General features: G+C 43.3%; 1 protein-coding gene across 6 annotated transcripts in view; it reads left to right on the forward strand.

The window, feature by feature from the left end:
* LOC109257930 (zinc finger protein 227-like) overlaps positions 1-17,726 on the forward strand; it is a 50,860-nt gene extending 33,134 nt beyond the window's left edge. Inside the window, exons 1-8 of one of the 6 annotated variants that reach the window (XM_053905428.1) lie at positions 4,203-4,387; positions 4,709-4,871; positions 7,142-7,211; positions 7,655-7,716; positions 8,787-8,872; positions 9,841-9,967; positions 11,033-11,155; positions 14,644-17,726. In XM_053905428.1, coding sequence (XP_053761403.1) covers positions 9,934-9,967; positions 11,033-11,155; positions 14,644-16,760 — 2,274 coding nt within the window. In that variant the 5' untranslated portion in view covers positions 4,203-4,387; positions 4,709-4,871; positions 7,142-7,211; ... (1 more) ...; positions 8,787-8,872; positions 9,841-9,933 and the 3' untranslated portion in view covers positions 16,761-17,726. The other 5 variants (XM_019434351.2, XM_019434353.2, XM_019434352.2 and 2 more) reach the window with 5 other exon arrangements.
* Positions 17,727-19,290: the final 1,564 nt, after the last annotated feature.

The raw sequence follows: 19,290 nt of genomic DNA on the forward strand, positions 1-19,290 counted from the left end.
GCGCCTTGAACGCGACTAAAGTGCTGATCAGCTTTCAACAACAGAAGCTGTAGGAGCCACCGTGGAAGACCCTTGCAGTCTAAAATGACACAATTCCGCCGAGATTCACTCTGGCATTAAAGGAGTTAATACCCAGCCGCTCAGGGTACCCGGAAGTATTTCCGCTTTAGGAGGCGGAGCTGAGGGCGTCGTTTATCTCGGGCATTCTGGGAGATGTAGTCTGGGCTACATGTAGCCTGGAGCACTTCCGCTTCTGGAAGGCCTGGCGAGGGAATTCTGGGAAGTGGTCCATGAGCTCCCTCTAGTCGGAAAGAGCCGCTTTCGCGGTAGGAGGGCGAGGTTGGTGCGCGCCTTCCTGTCCAGTAGAGGAGTCTTCCCTCCCAGGGAGCTCCCCGAGCCCGGAGCTGCCCGAGGCAGCGGAGGGTGGAGTTGGAAGAGGTCTGCGTTCCCCTCTGCCAAGCCTCCCGTCTGCAGCGCCTCTGGCTTCCCTGGGTCGGGGCGGCCCAGGTCTCCGTGTCGCCTGGTCTGCAGGTCTCCCGGCGCTCCAGCCGGCTTTCCTCACCTCCCAGTCAGCGCTGCCACTTCCTAGCAGAACAACGTTATGCGAGTTGCCTAATCTCTCTTGGTCTCATTATGCTCATCTCTCAAGTAGTGTCATTGGTATAGTGGTCCCTCATCATTTTTATACGAACTAATTTATGAAATGACCTCAACAGCCTTATGAGCCAGGTAATGCTATTCGCCTTTTATTTATTTTTTCAGCAGAGGTAGCTGGAAATACAACCTCCTACTAACACAAAGTTCTCGCTACATTATGTAGAAAAGTAAGCTTATTACTGAATACTCATATTCAGAGTACTGTATTGTAGGTAATTTGCGGGAAGAGATTACAAATAAAGAAGCTTCGCCCTGTGTATACAGGCAAGCAGTTACAAGCTTTTTATGCTGTTAAATGTTTAACTACTAAGTACACGTATTCTCAGGATTAACGATATCTTGTCTTCCTATAAGAGGGCTTGATTACACCGTTTGCTGCAAATTCGTTGATAAATTTATGCTAATTTTTCTTGGGAATTTTCTTAGTTATTTGACCTTATCCGAGGGAATAATGAAATGTATCTTATCTCCCCTGCTAGCAGAGAAAGAAACCTTGGTTAAACTCCCACGGTGATAGGGACACTAGATTATTTGCCCGGACATTTACATTTAAAAGGGACAAAGCCCAGACCTTTGAAAAACACTTCTGGATTGTAAACTTGGTAAGAAGTTACTTAGCCTCTAACAAGATTTACATATGTATTTAAAAGTCAGAAAAAAGATCCAAAAAAGCACTGGGTTTCCTATGGAAATGCTCTAAGAAAAAGGGCAGAGAAAATGCATCTTTTGGACAAGGAAAATTATTTTTTTCTTTTTCATTTACTCTTTGTGAGTTTACACTGTTTGCCCAAAACTTAACGCTTTAAGAGACAGAACTGCCATTTGAGCCCAAGGTGTTACAGCCTCAAGTCTGTGTTTTTAATCTCAATGCTGTACATTAAAACAAACAAACATAGGAAATAGTTCTTTTTAAAAATTTCTCCCCTCCCCTCCCCTCCCCTCCCCTCCCCTCCCCTCCCCTCCCTTCCCCTCCCCTCCCCTCCCCTCCCCTCCCCTCCCATGACCCTGGGATCATGCCCTGGGCTGAAATAAAGAGTTTGGGGTGCCTGGGTGGCTCAGTTGGCTAAGCGTCTGACTCTTGATTTAGACTTAGGTCATGATCTTACAATTCTTGAGTTTGAGCCCTCCAAACTTGAGCTGAGTTCTTGAGTTTTTGAGTTGAGCCCCCCACTACTACTGCAGAGCCTGCTTGGGATTCTCTCTCTCTCTCTCTCTCTCTCTCTCTCTCCCTCTCTCTCTCTCTCTCTTTCTCAAAAAAAAAAAAAAAAAAAAAAGTTGGATGCCCAACTGAGCCACTCAGGCGCCCTGCTCTTAATTTTAATGATCTTAAAGCAAAGTTGCTAAGCCACTCATCCCTTATTCATGTTTCCCGTCACCTGAGGATAATATTTGCTTTTTATAGGGTGGTTATGAGTCAGGTAGAGTTTCCAGTGCCCTTCAGTGTAGTTACGAATTTGTTTATCATATCAGTCATAGTATTATTTCCATTTTGCAAGTGAATAAAAATGGAACAGAGTTCACAGAATAAGTGGAAGAACTGAATTTTAACCCAGGCAGCTTGATTTCAAATCTGTAGTCTGTGTTATTACACACGGCTTTTATTCATGTATGAGACAAAACCCACAAGAAGTCTTACGGGAACAGGGAAGATTTAAGCTGTAGATGAAGACTAAGCCCTAGAAGGGAATAGAGCAGTGGGGTGTGACGTAATGAACAGTAGATACAAAGAGGCTTTTTGTAAGAGTACAAGTTTTTCACTATGGCTGGACATGAGTGGAAGACGGGTTTGAAGAGGAAAACGACATAGAAGATTCCTGGTTGTGTGACTTGCCTTGAGGGCACTGGATAGAAATGCAGGTGAAGACAACTGAATTTCCATGTTATGTTCTATCTCTTTGGCATCAGGGAGGCCAAAAAATTGATTGAAATTAAGTATCTGTTCGTGTTGGTTATACGAGATGTGGCTAACAGTGGTTAGCACTCAGGCTCTGGGTGTCAAATGCCACATTTTGAAACCTGGCACTGGCACTTACTAATTTAGTAACGTGGACAAAGTACTTACCCTTCCTCTGCCTCTGCCTCCTAAACTGTAAAATGGAGGAAATTATAGTATTTACCTCAAAAAGACAGTTGTGAATGGAGAATCCCAGAGTCTCAAGTGTTTGGAATAGTCCCTAGCATGCACAAAGTACTTCACAAGAAACAGTGGTGTATAACAGAAGGAATGGCCCCACAGAAACTCTGGGCTATGTGCTTATATCAATTTTTTCTTTTGGAGGGTCCTTGGATCTCAACATTTGAGTGACGGGCCTGGATTACATGCTAATTAGCTACACATGTCCTTTCCCAGTATGTATTCGAAATGCTTGCAGGGGAAGGAAACCGCAACATTATTTCTATTCATATTTCTAGAGATCTAAGCTAAATAAGGACAACAGGCTGCTTTCTGCACAAGTGCAACAAACTTAACTCTTCCTCTGCTGGGATGTTGTAACGCAAACCTACTGCTAGGTGGATGGAGTGGGGTGGTCCCTGGGCGGTCCTTGGTTGGGGGTCTCTGTCAGGACATCTAAGGTCCATCCTCCTGTCGCCCATGCCTATTTTCCTGCCTAACATGTTCAGTAAATAAGAAATGCAAACATATTGTAGTGGATATGTGGATATTTTTAGGTATTCCTCTCTGCTCTCCACCCTCATTTCTTTGAAACATCTGTTCTATCATAGATATCAGCAAACAAGAGTTTTACAGTGACTGTTGCATAAAAATCTAATAATGTATTAATACATTAATGTATTAATACATTAAATAATAATGTATTAATGTATTAATACATTAAATAATAATGTATTCATCCTCAAATTCGGAAATTTCTTTGAGGAATGTTTGGGAAATTGATCATACAAATATGCTGAAGCTTGTCTTTTTGCTCTTGAGTATGTCTGGCTGTCCTCAGTAGCCAAGTTCTTAATTATTTGTGCTATTCACAAAAGTTGAAATCTACAATACGTTTTGCCTCCATTTTTTGTTTTTGGTCTTTCATTCGTTTTTATATCTAAAAAGTGTCTGAAACTGCAAAATAAAGGCTATCGTTTTCTCTCGTCTAGTAGTAGGTACAGTTTCGTTATTAAAGGATCACGTGATCTTCTTACAAACTGTTTTAAAGTCTCTGACTCTTCAAATATTTGCTAATTACGTTTTGTTCGTCAGTGGGAAAAACTCAGTTTCACTGCCGTCACAGAACAGCTTTAGGGCGGCAAAATGGGAAGCCATAAAGCGGTTTCTGATCGTTGTAGTCCTCGCATTACCAGCTGGGAGATTTGCTGGGAGGGAAGGGAGTGGCCTAAGGCGGGCGGGCAAAGTTCTTCCTCCTCTTGGAGCTTCTGGGAAATGTAGTCCTTAACTCTTTCCGGAAACAAGGGGCTGCTGCGCCTCCTGTTCCCCCCCGGGGCTTCCGGGAAGTGTAGTTCTGGGGCGCCGTGTAGGCAGAGGCACTTCCGCCCCGGAAAAGCGAGGCTGCCACCATCTTTTCGGTCGGGAGGTGAGTCAGCCTTGCTCCCCCCCACCCCTCCGAGGCTTTTCGGCCTGAGCGTGGGACTAGTCGCTACCTAGGCGGCCTTTTTAGGATGGAGGAGTCGCGGCCGCCGGCGGAGGCCGAGAGACGGAGGGCAGAAGTTTGGATTCCCTCAGCTCTCCTCCCCCACTTACCGAGCAGCGCTGCTACTTCTATCGGTACAATACCCGGCGAGTTGTTCTCTGCGCTCTACTTTCCTCCTCCGTACGGTAGCGAGCGAGCGAGCGAGCGAGAAACTACTGGGTAGGGTTGTGATTCCAACTGAACGAAGACAGTACGTGTCCAGAGCTTAGAACGGCGGGGCACGGGATGACGGGTTGGCTCTCGCTCGTGATAGAGTAATTCGGTCACCAGCGCCCCTTTGCCTGGAAGCCCCAGTGAAGACAGGGAGCTCAGGGCTCTAGGGGCATCGACAGCGTGGCCCTGCTGTCGTCGTCCCGGGCACCGAGGTCTTCCCCAGCTCTATCGATGTCTTTTAGGAAGCCCCGAGGCACCCCGCGCTAGCGCCTGGGGATGTCCGCTACGCTTGATCCCGGAGACAGAGCCAGCCGAGCCGTCCCACCGCGTCCTTTTCTTCCGCGTCCCTGGGGTCGCAAAGGGGAGAAAGGACGGACTTCTTGGCCGCCCACGGCATAGCCCCGGGTACGTACCAGCGAAGGTACTTTCTTGTCCTGTCCTGTTTCCAGTTCATCAGGTTTCTTTCAGTCAGTAAATTCGCAGTAGGAAAATGCGCAAATATTGGTCGCATCAGCCTGCCGGTGTTTAATCTCCCCGTTGGTAGGTGTGAGTGTGGATTTTATACCACGCGCGCATGTGTTTTAAATATGTCTTCATTTTTCAGTTTACCACGTTTTACATTTCTTCCTTTTGCTCTCCTTTCTCCTTATTCCTCTTTTATTTACTCGCAACTGCTTTGGGATGAAAAACGGTTATCTGTCTCTGAGACTAATGTTTTCTTTTTTTTTTGAGAGAGAGCGAGAGCAAGCAGGGAAGGGGCAGAGAGAGAGGAGGAGAAAGAGAATCCCAACCACGCTCTGCACTGTCAGCACAGAGCCGGATGTGGGGCTCGAACCCAGACTGTGAGATCATGACCCCAGCCGAAATCTGATGCTCAACTGACTGAGCCACCCAGGCGCCCCACACCACCACCTTTTTTTTTTTTTTTTTTTTTTTTTTTAAACTGTAGGGTAGGTTCTGTGGGATAGGTTATATTTTTGTTCTAACTACCCTCCAAATTGGTCAGATATTTCTTGGGCTTTTTGTTTGTTTGTTTTATTTATTTATTTATTTTTTAAATTTTTTTTTTCAACGTTTTAAATTTATTTTTGGGACAGAGAGAGACAGAGCATGAACGGGGGAGGGGCAGAGAGAGAGGGAGACACAGAATCTGAAACAGGCTCCAGGCTCCGAGCCATCAGCCCAGAGCCTGACGCGGGGCTCGAACTCACGGACCGCGAGATGATGACCTGAGCCGAAGTCGGCCGCTTAACCGACTGCGCCACCCAGGCGCCCCTGTTTGTTTTATTTTATTATTTTTTTTTTTTAATTTTTTTTTTAAGCGTTTATTTATTTTTGAGAGACAGCATGAGCGGGAAAGGTCAGAGAGAGAGAGAGAGAGAGAGAGAGAGGGAGACCCAGAATCTGAAGCAGGCTCCAGGGTCTGAGCTGTCAGCCCAGAGACCGACGTGGGGCTTGAACTCACGGACCGCGAGATCATGACCCGAGCCGAAGTCGGTCGCTCAACCGACTGAGCCACCCAGGCGCCCCTGTTTGTTTGTTTTAAATCACAAAGACCTTACCAACATACTTACAAGGGTCTTTTTGTTTGTTTTGGTTTTTGTTTTGTTTTGTTTTGTTTTGTTTTGTTATTTTACCATTGCTTCTTTAGGGCTCATTTAGTTATAAATGTTCTTCATCTTTGTTCAGCTGAAAATTTTTTTTTTCCTCCCTTGTGTCAGTAGTCACTCTGTCCAGCATAGAATTCAAGGTTGACCATTATTTTTTTTTTGCTTCCTTTTGGAGATCTCGTTCAGTTGTTTCAGATCTCCATTCTGTTTCCCTGATTCTGTCAGTCTAGTGGTCATTTCTATTAGGTAAACTGTATTTTCTTTCTGGGAGCTTTAAGGATTTTTGTTGTTGTTTTTAGTTCTTATTTACGTACAGTTTTTAGTTCTTTGCATTCTTGAGTTTCAGTATGATTTAAGAGAATATTTTTATTTATACTGTTCAGAATTTCTATGTATGAACTCACAATTGTCTTTTGAAGTAAGACCTCTCTGCCATTTCTTTCATTCTCTTTTCCTCATACTCCTATTGGACAAATGTTGGAGCCTCTCAATCTGTCTTCTGTGTTTCTTGATTTTTATTTTGTATCTTTCTTTATCTCTATGCACATAGGATTAAAAGGCTCTTACCAATAAGCCTTTTTTTGACTTCATGAAGTAAATTGACTCGAAATGATGCTTTTTAGAAAACTAATACCAGTGTCAATGAAATGTTACTAGCTGGGCAACAAATTATTATTTTTTAGATGTTTATTTTATTTTTTCTTTGAGAGAGAGAGCATGCGTGGGGGAGAGGCAGAGAGAGAGGGAGGCACAGAATTCCAAGCAGGCTCTGCCATGTCAGCGCAGAGCCTGATACAGGGCTAGAACTCACTAACCAGGAGATCATGACCTGAGCCGAAACCAAGAGCCAGTTGTCTAACCAACCCAGCCACCAGGCACCCCCGGGGAAAGAACTGTTAAGTAAGAGAAAATTTTAAGTCAGAATTAGGATTTTCAGAGAAGAAAGGTGAGTTTCATAGGAGAGCGTTATGAAGTCCAGGTACTTTTCTGGTCTTTTTTGCTGCTTTGAGAAAAGACCTGTGCAAATACAGTTTATAATGCAAAGTATCCTCTGCTTTTTTGCAGGTGCAGGAATAAAGGATTCCTGGCTCTTTGAACTTTCCATCTGCTGTTAATCCGGGGAAAACCTTATGAGGTGAGTATGATTTGCAGTTCGTATCCTGTCCTCACGTGCAGATGACCACAGTGAGGCACAGAGTTTTTTCTTTAACACCCCTGACATTACATAGATGCAAGTATCATTTCCAGGATTTAAACCGAGGCCTTTGACTTAGAACCACATTTTTTTTTTTAAGCCTATACATGTTGTTAACAATGCCCTTCATTTCCTACTGTCCCCAGGATGGAAAATTCTTATAGTAGGGTTACTGCATTTGATTCTGCAGGCTATTGACTGTCCAGTGGCCCCTGACTAACAAACTTATTAGTAGTTGGAATCTACTCCATGCTTTCCTTACCATGCTGGATGTGACTGCAACTGCCTGGAAGTAAGAGAACTCTCGTGTAATTTCTGCAAAGATCCACATGGGCTCATGGCCGCCCTGGCCTGCATCTCATGGCTTCTTTGTCCTTCCCCAGTTATGCCTTCTCAGGACTCTGACCTTTCCGAGAAGGAGCAGGAGAAAATGACCAAGTTTCAGGTAAATAAGGTACCAAGTTTCAGGTAAAATTCTTTTGTGGCTCCCAAGGTGTGTTTTTACCTTTCAGAGATTAGGCACATCCTTTTTTCTCTTCCTTGGAAAGGTTAGTGGAAAACAACAGATTTTGAGTGCATGTTCTGGCCAGATTCTGTGTGCATGTGTGTGTGCTGTTTTATCTTTATTATTTCACAAAACGATCTCTGAAAAAAGTAATAGCAATTTGAAATAGACAAAAGTAATGTACACTCCTGCTTTGCTTACAAACCAGCTCTTTGCACTTTCCCGCATTCCTTTTTCACTTGCATTCTTAACTTTGTATTTGCAATATTGGCATTGGTGGGATCTACAGTTGACCCTCAAACTATGCTGAACCCCCTGCACAGTTGAAAATCCACATATTAACTTTTGACTCTCCAGAAACTTATCTTTTAAGCGTACTGTTGACCAGAGGCCTTACCAATAACATAAACAGTTGATTAGTACATATTTTGTATATGTTATATACTATGTTCTTACAATAAAATAAGCTAGAAGAAAAAAAAAACATTATTAAGAAAATTTTAAGAGAGGATACAGTTACAGTACTGTAAAAAATTTGTATATAGGGTGGACCCATGCAGTTCAAACCCTTGTTGAAGGGTCAGTTGTACTTACATACATTAAAGAAAGGCTTAATAACTCTATTAAGATTAGTAAGAGGGACGCCTGAGTGGCTAAGTTGTTTAAGCGTCTGACTTCAGCTCCGGTCATGATCTTGCAGTTCATGAGTTTGAGCCCTGTGTCGGGCTCTGGTCTGTGCTGACAGCTCAGAGCCTGAAGCCTGCTTCAGATTCTGTGTCTCTGTCTCTCTCTGCCCCTCCTCTGCTCATGCTGTCTTTCTCTCTCTCTCTCTCTCAAAAATAAATAAACATTAAAAAAAAAAAGACTAGTATAATAAAGAAAAACCTAATTGGTATATGAGTAAAAGAAATGGAGTGTTAAAAAAGGCAAATTTATGGAGAAAATAATGGTCACTCATAAGTAAACGTATGCAGATGTGAACAAAGTCTTTCTGTGTATTTATCACTTAGGTTGTCGAAGATTTTTTTAAACAGGAATTCTGTCCTCTTTGGCCAGAGTCTAGAGATTCAGGAACACTTGTACTCTTGCATGAAAGGTGAACTGGGAAAACCTTTTGAGAGGGAAATCTGCTATTTGAAAAATCTGGAAATGTTTATTCTGTGACTTTGCAATTGCTGCTCTTAGCCAAAATCTCTGTAAAAGGATCTTTGCAGCATTGATTAAAATTAAAAATCTGTCACTATGGGACGCCTGGATGGCTCAGTCGGTTGGGCGACTGACTCTTGATTTTGGCTCGGGTCATGATTTCATGGTCGTGAGATTGAGCTCTGTGTTGGGCTCCGTGTTGGGTGTGGCGCCTGCTTAAGATTCTCTTTCCTTCTGTCTCTGCCCCTCCGCCAACTCGGGTGTGCATGCTCTCCCTCTCTCAAAATAAATAAACTGAAAAAATAAATACAAAATAAAAATCTGGAACTAATTATACATGATTTGTATTGATTAAAGACAAATCATAAATTCTAAGGAATGTTAGAGTCTCTGGTTGCAAAATGGAATGAGACCGTATAATAGTAATTGTTCAGATTTATTGAGCACTTTGAGATGTGCCAGGCACCACTCTCTGTGGCTTACATGCACTTACTCATCTAATGTTTTCAAACACCTTGTGGTTTAGACATCATTAAAGAAAAGAGGAAATTGAGATAGTGGCAAGTTATGGAATTTCCCCCAAGGTCCTGTAATTAAAACTTTGAAATTTGAACTCAATCTGTGCCTTCACCAGCTGTGAATGCTGCAGGTGGATACGGCATGTGCATTGAACACAGAAAGCCGTGTGCCTGTCCTGGAGGACTGCCAAAGGCCTGTGAGAATTGCGGGGACAGAATCCAAGCTTTATGGGGCGATCGGGAGGGGACAGTGAATGGGGGACAGCTCTGGGACTGAAATCTGCCTGGGTTCCCTTCAAATCAGCAACAAGATTTTTGGTGATCCTTTTTACCCTTTTCAATCCCGGCTTTTTTCCAGTGGAGATTATGGGATCGAGGTTGTGTGTGTTTGATGTCGTAGGAGGCAGTGACGTTCAAGGACGTGGCTGTGGTCTTCACTATAGAGGAGCTGGGACTGCTGGACTCTGCCCAGAGGAAGCTGTACCGAGATGTGATGGTGGAGAACTTCGAGAACCTGCTTTCAGTGGGTGAGTACAGGCGCACTGTGACACTGAACCTCACCCCTATTGAGAGCCCGTGTCCTCATTTCAAAGCTTTGGACCTTTTAAAATGGTTCCCTGACCTTGAAAGCACAAGTTTTTCTAATCCCTGGGACTGCAGGCATAGTTTTTCCTGGTCTTTCTGCTCAGGCAAAGTTCTGTCCAGGGATGATTCCCCCCCCCCCCCCCCCCCCCCCCCCCCCCCCCCAAGCAGTCTGGAGACTGTTTTGATTGTCACAACTAGAGGGGAGGGGTGCTACTGCCACCTAGTGGCTGCCATTGCTTCTAAACCTACAGCGTGTAGGACAACCCCCACCACAAAGAAGTAGCCGGTCCACAATATTCATAGAGGGGCAGTTGAGAAATCCTCTTTAAAGTAACTATAAATGGGGGGCACCTGGGTGGCTCAGTCAGTTGGGCGGCCGACTTCGGCTCAGGTCATGATCTCATGGTCCGTGAGTTTGAGCCCTGCATTGGGCTCTGTGCTGACGGCTCGGAGTCTGGAGCCTGCCTCAGATTCTGTATTACCTCTCTCTCTGTCCCTCCCCTGCTCGTGCTTTGTGCCTCTGTCTCAAAAATAAATAAACATTAAAAACAAAATTAAAAAAAATTAACTATAAATGGGAATTATAAATTATAAATTGGCTTCTATGTTTTTCAAATACTTTATCTTTCAGATTATGGCTGTGACCCATTGGTGGGTCATGGAATTAATACATTGTACTGGAGTTTTAGTTTTCAGTGAAATAGAATAAACAAGAATAAGGGCAGAAACCATCAAAGTTCCTTATGAAGACATGCTCACGTTGAGGCACAAACTGACCATTTGCAGTGAGTGGTGTGAGAGTGGGAAATAGGATGAGAACAGCCATTGGCTAGATCTAATTTTATCTCTGTCTAGACACGGACTAGGTCATGACCTCAATCCATTTCTTATGGTTTGTGATCAAAAAAGTTCTTAAATTGTCACTTTAGAGGTTCTAAGGATTGTAGAATTTGGACAAAAATACAGCTTTGCGTTCATCTTAAAAATATGTATCTGCCTTTTCATAGGACATCTTCCCTTCAAGCCAGATATGATGTCCCAGTTGGAGGCAGAAGAAAAGCTTTGGATGATGGAAAGAGAAACCCAAAGAAATGGATATTCCAGTGAGAACCATGTGGCTGTTCCATCAGGTACCAGCTAATCTGCTTCTCACCACGCCCGTGATTACCACTCTTGTCCGAGTACTGTCATCCCTTGCCTGGACTGGGAAAGCAGCCTCCACATTGGTCTCCCTGCCTCCTCCCTTGCACTCCTATCATCTGTTCTCAACATGGGACCTGAGTGATTCTTTAGGGAGCAAGTGGGATCACGCCGTTCCCCTGCTGAAAACCCTCCAGAGACTTCCCATTTCTCTCCGTGTCCTCACAGTGGCCTGCAAGGCCCTACCTCATCTGGATGCCTCACCGGGTTCCTCTATGATCAGCCTTGCTTTTACCCTGGATTCCATCATCCTGGTGTCCTGGCCCCCTTGGAGTGTCGTCTCTCCCCCTTGGAGTGTTTCAGGGCCTTTGACTGGCTCCCCCTCTGCCTGGGCATAGAGTCCGCAGCCACTCCCTTACTCAGGTCTTTGCTCGGGTTTCACCTACATCAGCTAGGCCTTCTGCGTCTGCTGTTTAATGTGTCATCCTCTCCCTTCTCCGTCCCCTCACCCTGCCTTATTTTGTGTCTAAGCACCGATCGCTTCCTGACCTGGTAACATCAGTTTTATTTACTTGTGCGTCCTCTATCTCCTCCAGGAAGTAGGGAATTTGGCAGTTTTATCTGCTGTGTCTACTCAAAGCCTCGGTGGGCCTTCTGCACAGAAGGTGATCCCATACTTGCTTGTTAAGTGAGTAAGTCAATTACCTAGTTACTGTTCTTGTAGAAGGTGAGCTACAGTACCAGCCTTTCAATAGCAGCCTTTCCGGATGGGAAGAATGCCTTGTCCGTGTCCCCAGACAGGCTGATCACTTTCCCCCCCAGCCTTTTACCGCCCTCCTTTCTCCTGCCCTCTCTCTCTCCTTCACCTTTCACTTCACTCTTTGATCTCCTTTCCTTTCTCTCCCCTAGTGCCCTTTGTCTTTAATTGGCATATTTCTCAGTTCTACCCATTTAGAAGTTAAAAATTAGATATTCCTCAGATCAAGTAAATTCATAGGCTCTCCCTCTGCCTGAAAATGAAAACAGTAGCTTGTCTGCAAACGTGATAAATTAGGCGATGACTTCTGCGAGTGATTGATGGGTGTACCCCTTCTTTTGTCCTTTTCCCTTCCTATGTCGCTTCATGGTTGATGCGCTCAGGGTGTTGGATACTTGCTTCCCTTCACTGGGTCTCGTTTTCACATGCAGACTCAACCTCAGGAATGCCGACCCTAAGTATTGTCACTTCTCAGTTTTGCATAATAGACCAAGTCTGTCTTTTAACAAATCTTGTAGCATTTGCTGTCACCTTGTCTCAAAGGTTTTTTGACCTCTTCACCATCAGCATGTTTCAGGATTTTGCAGCCATGCCCCACATACAAAAACTGTGCTAAAGTGCTCTTTGCAGGTCACAAGAGGACAAATTAAAGGGCTTATTTTTGTAGATTCTTAAAAACAAAAAGCTTACAGATACTGGAGACAAGTGGGCATCCCATCTCTGTCGCTCCTAGAGGTGGCTCATAGGTTTAGAGCACACTAATGTGACTAATGGATTGTTCTGGAACATTGTCTCCCAGTGAATGTCTAACATAGTTCTCATTTCTAAGATGTCTTGGAATATGTAAAGATTTATACTGAGTAAACTTAGAAGATAAAAACTATTCCCAGTTATCAAAATGGATAACTAAACTATCAGAGATTATCAGTGCCAAGGACGCAAGGCATTTCAGTTCATCAGTTCTCAGGGAAGAGGCTCGGGTTGTCTACATATGAATGGAAGCCACCAGCTTCCCAGCTGAGCGCCTGCCCCTCTCGCTGACACCTAAACGATCACAGAACGCATATATGGTAGATGTTCAGTAGGTTCAAATTGGACATTTCCAGGCATCAGAAGACTGGTATATGTACCTGTGGACATGAGAAGGGTCCTGACAGGAAAGAAAATCACAGACTTTCTAAATTTTCCAGTGTAATTTGCATCCTAGTGATATTAACTAGCTGATAGAGCAATGTGAGAAGCCTTTTGTATGCTGTAGTGAGTCCTGATACGAAACGCCCGAAGTTAGCTCCAGCGTCACAGGTTAAGGGCACAGACCTCCACGAGACCACCCACCAAGACGTCAGACACCAGCTGGGCTCTCCAGGGCCACCCTCTTAGGACCCAGGTGGCATTCACTAGAATGACAGAACACAGGAAAGCTCTATACTTACAATTATAACTGCATTATAGCCAAAGGAATACAAAGGCAATGAATTCTGTGAGCGAGTGATGGATGTACCCCTTCTTTTGTCCTTTCCCCTTCCTATGTTGCTTCATGGTTGATGCGCTCAGGGTGTTGGATACTTGCTTCCCTTCACTGGGTCTCGTTTTCACCTGCAGACTTAGCCTCAGGAGTGAGGTTCAGCCTTTTTATTTATTTATTTATTTTTTAAAAGATTTTCTTTTTTTGGTAATCTCTACACCCAACGTGGAGCTTAAATTCACACCCCGAGATTGAGTCACGTGCTCAACCGACTGAGCCAGCCAGGTGCCCCGAAAAGAATACAAATCCGAACCAGCAAAAGGCAGAGATGCATAGGGTGAGGCCCGGGACAGTTCCCTCCCACCTCCCTCTGATAATGACCCTTGTGATGACTTTGGACACATCCACATAATCCAGGATAACTTCCCCATCTCAGGATCCTTAATTTAATCAGATCTAAAGCCCTTTTGCTACATACGTGAACATACAGGTTCCAGGGATTAGGGCATGGACATCTTCACCTAACATACCTAGAAATGTATATATACCTGTTGAGATTTTTCAGCTTATGTTATTAGAATGTAACTTTCCACTTAAGCAAATTAATGAAGGACTTTTGGTACCCAGCCCCACTGAAACATTTTAAGCCAGTGGCTTCCATACATTTTTAGCCATGACCTTCGATCAGATATTTTACATCTTTATCCAGCATAAATATAATATTTAGGTGTGTGTTTAGAACTGAAACAAGCATTTCTTTCTTTGTTTCTTTTTTTTTTTTTTTGAAACAAGCATTCCATACAGTGGTGTCCTTACTATGTGTGATTTCTGCCAGGACCTAAAATACTATCTAATGCCTATAAGCTTTTATAATCTTACTGGGGAGGATGCCTCTTACCATAAGCCTACTAGGGCAAAGGTGAGTACGCTTTTAATTGATGTTATTGTAGGATAGAATGTGGCTTGTCTTTGTTGCCCTGCAGTCATTTGATTTCAAACTTAAAGCTCTCATTTTAATCTATGAAATGTATGGTTCTAAAATGGGTTACATTTACACTTAGTGGCTAAGAGTCTGTTGACCCCATTTTTTGCTTCCACTTGCATGGAAACACATAAAAGGTTACATGATACTGTATAGATGTGACCCTCCCCATGGTTTGTGGAGGCCTTATCGTAGGGCCTACATGTGAAATCCTGACGTTTCTGTACCTAAGCATTCACTTGTCCTTATCTCTGAATATTGCTTTTTCTTATAGGCAGCAAGAATCAAAAGGAGATGGAGACTCTTCGAAAAGTTGCATTGAAATACCTTTCACACGAAGAACTATCCTGCTGGCAGATCTGGAAGCAGGTGGCAAGTGATTTAACCAGCTGTCTTCAGAGGAAGCGTTCCCAGTTACTCCACGGTGATTCTGTTCAGGTTTCGGAAAACGAGAATAATGGAATGAATCCTAAAGCAGGTAGCTCCAGTTACACTGCAGGTGTATCTATTTTGAGGACTCAGGATTCTTGTGGGAATACCTACCCGCGTGAGTCACCGGAGCAGAGTAGAGGTCAGCAAGTTAATGTGAAAAATAACCTGAGTGTATGTGAGGCCTTCATGAAGCAATCACTTAGTGATCGTATTAGCACTGGCACAGAACAGAAACCCTATAAGTACAACGAATGCGGCAAAAGCATTTGCGACGGTTTCAGTCGACATGTACCCCCAGGAGGGGATCTCTTTCCGTGTCGTGAGTGTGGAAAGGGTTTCGGTTATAGCTCAGTGCTTCCACTTCACAACGCTCACCCAGGAGAGAAATGCTCCAGTCGGCGTCCACACCTGCAGGCTCTTCAGAGAACTCGCCCAAGAGAGAAACACAATAAATGTCACGAACCTGGCAATTGCTTCGGTAAGAGCGCTTTTCATCCTCATCAGTCTAACCACGCAGGGGAGAAGTCCTACAGATGTGACAGTTGTGGCAAGGGATTCAGTAGCAGCACAGGCCTTATCATTCATTACAGGACTCACACCGGAGAGAAACCTTACAAATGTGAAGAGTGCGGTAAGTGCTTTAGCCAGAGTTCGAATTTTCAATGCCATCAGAGGGTCCACACTGAAGAAAAACCATACAAATGTGAAGAGTGTGGTAAGGGCTTCGGCTGGAGTGTTAATCTTCGTGTTCATCAGAGGGTCCACAGGGGTGAGAAACCCTACAAATGTGAGGAGTGTGGTAAGGGCTTCACTCAGGCTGCACACTATCACATACACCAGAGGGTCCACACTGGGGAGAAGCCTTACAAATGTGACGTCTGTGGTAAGGGCTTCAGTCATAATTCACCGCTAATATGCCATCGGAGAGTCCACACTGGAGAGAAACCATACAAATGTGAGGCGTGTGGGAAGGGCTTTACCCGTAATACAGATCTTCATATCCATTTCCGAGTTCACACAGGAGAGAAACCCTACAAGTGTAAGGAGTGTGGGAAGGGCTTCAGTCAGGCTTCTAATCTTCAAGTCCATCAGAACGTCCACACTGGGGAGAAACGATTCAAATGTGAAACGTGTGGGAAGGGCTTCAGCCAGTCCTCAAAGCTTCAAACCCATCAGAGAGTCCACACTGGAGAGAAGCCATACAAATGTGATGTGTGTGGTAAGGACTTCAGTTACAGTTCAAATCTTAAACTGCACCAGGTAATTCACACTGGAGAAAAACCATATAAATGTGAGGAGTGCGGGAAGGGCTTCAGCTGGCGATCGAATCTTCATGCTCATCAGAGAGTCCACTCTGGAGAGAAACCCTATAAATGCGAGGAGTGTGACAAAAGCTTCAGTCAGGCCATAGACTTTCGGGTACACCAGAGAGTCCATACTGGAGAGAAGCCATACAAATGTGGTGTATGTGGTAAGGGCTTCAGTCAGTCCTCTGGTCTCCAGTCCCATCAGAGGGTCCACACTGGGGAGAAGCCATACAAATGCGATGTCTGCGGAAAGGGTTTTAGATACAGTTCACAGTTTATATACCACCAGAGAGGCCACACTGGAGAAAAACCTTACAAATGTGAGGAGTGTGGGAAAGGCTTTGGGAGGAGCTTGAACCTTCGCCATCATCAGAGGGTCCATACAGGAGAGAAGCCCCATAGGTGTGAAGAGTGTGGAAAGGCCTTCAGTCTCCCCTCAAATCTTAGAGTCCATCTGAGTGTTCACATTAGGGAAAAACTATTTAAGTGTGAAGAGTGTGGTAAGAGCTTCAGCCAGAGTTCGCGTCTTCAGGCCCATCAGAGAGTCCACACTGGTGAGAAACCATACAAATGTGACGTATGTGGTAAGGACTTCAGTCACCCTTCACGTCTTACGTACCATCAGAAAGTCCACACTGGCAAGAATCGTTGAAAGTGAAGAATGTCTTAATGGCTTCTGTCAGGATGTACGTCGTCACATATTTGGAGGGTCGTTGCGGGTGATAAACTATCAAGTATTGAGAGTGGAAAGGGATTTCTTCAGATGGAATCTTTCTAACATCCATTAAAATGATGACGTGGAACCGTAATGCCAGGAATGGAACTAATATCAAGGGGGAGGAATAGCTTGTAACCCTCTTGGCAAGATCCATCTGCTCTAGTCTTTAAAAGTAAATACATGCCTAAAGATACTGTGTGAAAAGGATATTTGCCATATATATACTAGCTAGTTTTTTTGGCGGGGCGGGGGGGGAGGTGGTCAGGGAGGTTTCTGGATTACTTTAATTTATATTTTATACTTATTTACAGTGACCATTATTTTTACTAAAGCTGTAAAGCTGTGAAAAGTGAATAAAATTACTGACTTAAATTTCCTATAACCAAGAATTCATACTATGATTGCTTTATTTCATATGGCATATTGGATTAAAATTAAGGAATAGATCCCCTGGGATGAAGCTTTGATATTCAGAAGTAAATTTGTATTTGCTACAGATGTATAAAAAAGAATGGTCATTGCATCATTGTTTATAATAGGAAACAATCAGTTGGATAGAGTATTTTATGATTTATTAACCCAGTAGGACACTATGCAAACATCAGATGGGAAAAGGTAAATTTATAGTTCGGGATATTGGAAGATGTCCAGAATATATTAACCTGAAAAAAACAAGGCATGGGGTTTTGTGTGATCTCATTAGAAAAGGTATAGATGAATAGGTATTTCTGGTTATCGCTAAATGATGATATTTTGTTTCATATGTATTTTTGCATTTCTTTAAATTTCTTATTTTGAAATAATATCAAACTTTCCAAAAAATGTAAGTTCTATAACATCTCTTGTATTCCCTTTATTCAGATTGATGAGTTAACATGTTTGAATCATTCTCTCCTTGTATGTGAATGTGTGTATATACACACATATTGATATCTGTATGTACACATAGAACTTAAAAAATTTTTTTTAATGTTTATTTATTTTTGAGAGACAGAGTACTAGTGGGGAAGGGGCAGAGAGAGAGGGAGACATAGAATTCAAAGCAGGCTCCAGGCTCCAAGCTGTCAGCACAGAGTCCGATGCAGGGCTCGAACTCACAAACCATGAGATCATGACCTGAGTCAAAGTCAGATGCTTAACTGCTCAACTGACTGAGCCACCCAGGTGTCCCTGTACACATAGAATTTTTAACCATGAGTATGTTACAGACCTCTTGCCCCTTGCAGCTAAATACATCAGTGTATGTGCTAAGAACAAGGATATTTAATTTACTTACACAGCTACAAGCATAGTGATCAGGAAAATTTAATACTGATACATAACACTATTTAACTTACAAACCTTATTCAAATTTTATCAGTTGTCCTGATAATGTATCACATTCTTTCTGGTTTAGAATTTAGTCAAGGTTTATACATTTCATTTAGACTCCTTTAATCTGGATCACTGCCTTATTGTTTATTTGTAATGACCTTGATATTTTTGAGTGTTATACAGTTTGGATTAGTGTGAGGTTTTCTCATTATTGGATTTAAATTATGCATTTTTTGGCATAAGGATTCCATAAGTGATGTGTCCTTGGTGTATCACATAAGGAAACATGGTATGTTAGTCCTATTATAGGTGATGATAACTTGGTTAACTCGATTAAGGTAGGTAAGCTGGGTTTTTCCACTGCAAAGTTACCATTTTTACCTTTGTAATTAGTACTTTGTGGGGAGGTATATTCTGGTTCTGTAAATAGCTTGTTTTTCAACAAATTTTCGTCCACTAGTTTTAGCGTCCGTTGCTAAATGTGGCCTAAATCGACTTACTGATGGTTGCAAAAGAGTGGTTTTCTACCATCATCATTCCCTCAACATATGTTAGCCAGTATCTGTACTGTTTGCTCATTTTTTTAAAGTTTATTTATTTATTTTGAGAGAGAGTGTACGGGTGAATAGGGGACAGAGAGAGAGGGAGAGGATCCCAAACAGGCTTTGCACTGTCACCATAGAACCTGATGCGGGTCTTGATCCCATGAACTGTGAGATCATGATCTGAGCCAAAATCAAGAGTGAGACTTAACTGACATATTCCGCCCCCCCCCCCCCCAGCCGCCAGTGCCCCTACTTATTTACTCTTCATAAATTTGAGCACATCCTTACTCTGGCACAATATAATGTCCCATACTTATCTTGTAGTCCCCCACCCCAGCCATGGAATCTGTTATTTCTTTAGGAGACCTTGTTCTTCACAGTGTGGAATGGTATTTAGAAATTAAGGCCTGAGAAATAGATATGCCCCTCACTACTGCGGGGATGCAAATGATAAATAGGTAGGTAGATAAGGATGTTCACAGGTAGAAAGAATGAACCATGAGTTCGAACCACCAATTCTTAATTCAACAGTATAGTGTTCTTTCTAGCCTTGCCCCATTACAAATTGCATCTTCATTCTCTAAGCATAAAAAATGTTACTCCCA

This window comes from Panthera pardus, unplaced genomic scaffold, assembly GCF_024362965.1.
Source record: "Panthera pardus isolate Hobbes unplaced genomic scaffold, ASM2436296v1 HiC_scaffold_18, whole genome shotgun sequence".
Classification (NCBI taxonomy): Eukaryota; Metazoa; Chordata; class Mammalia; order Carnivora; family Felidae; genus Panthera; species Panthera pardus.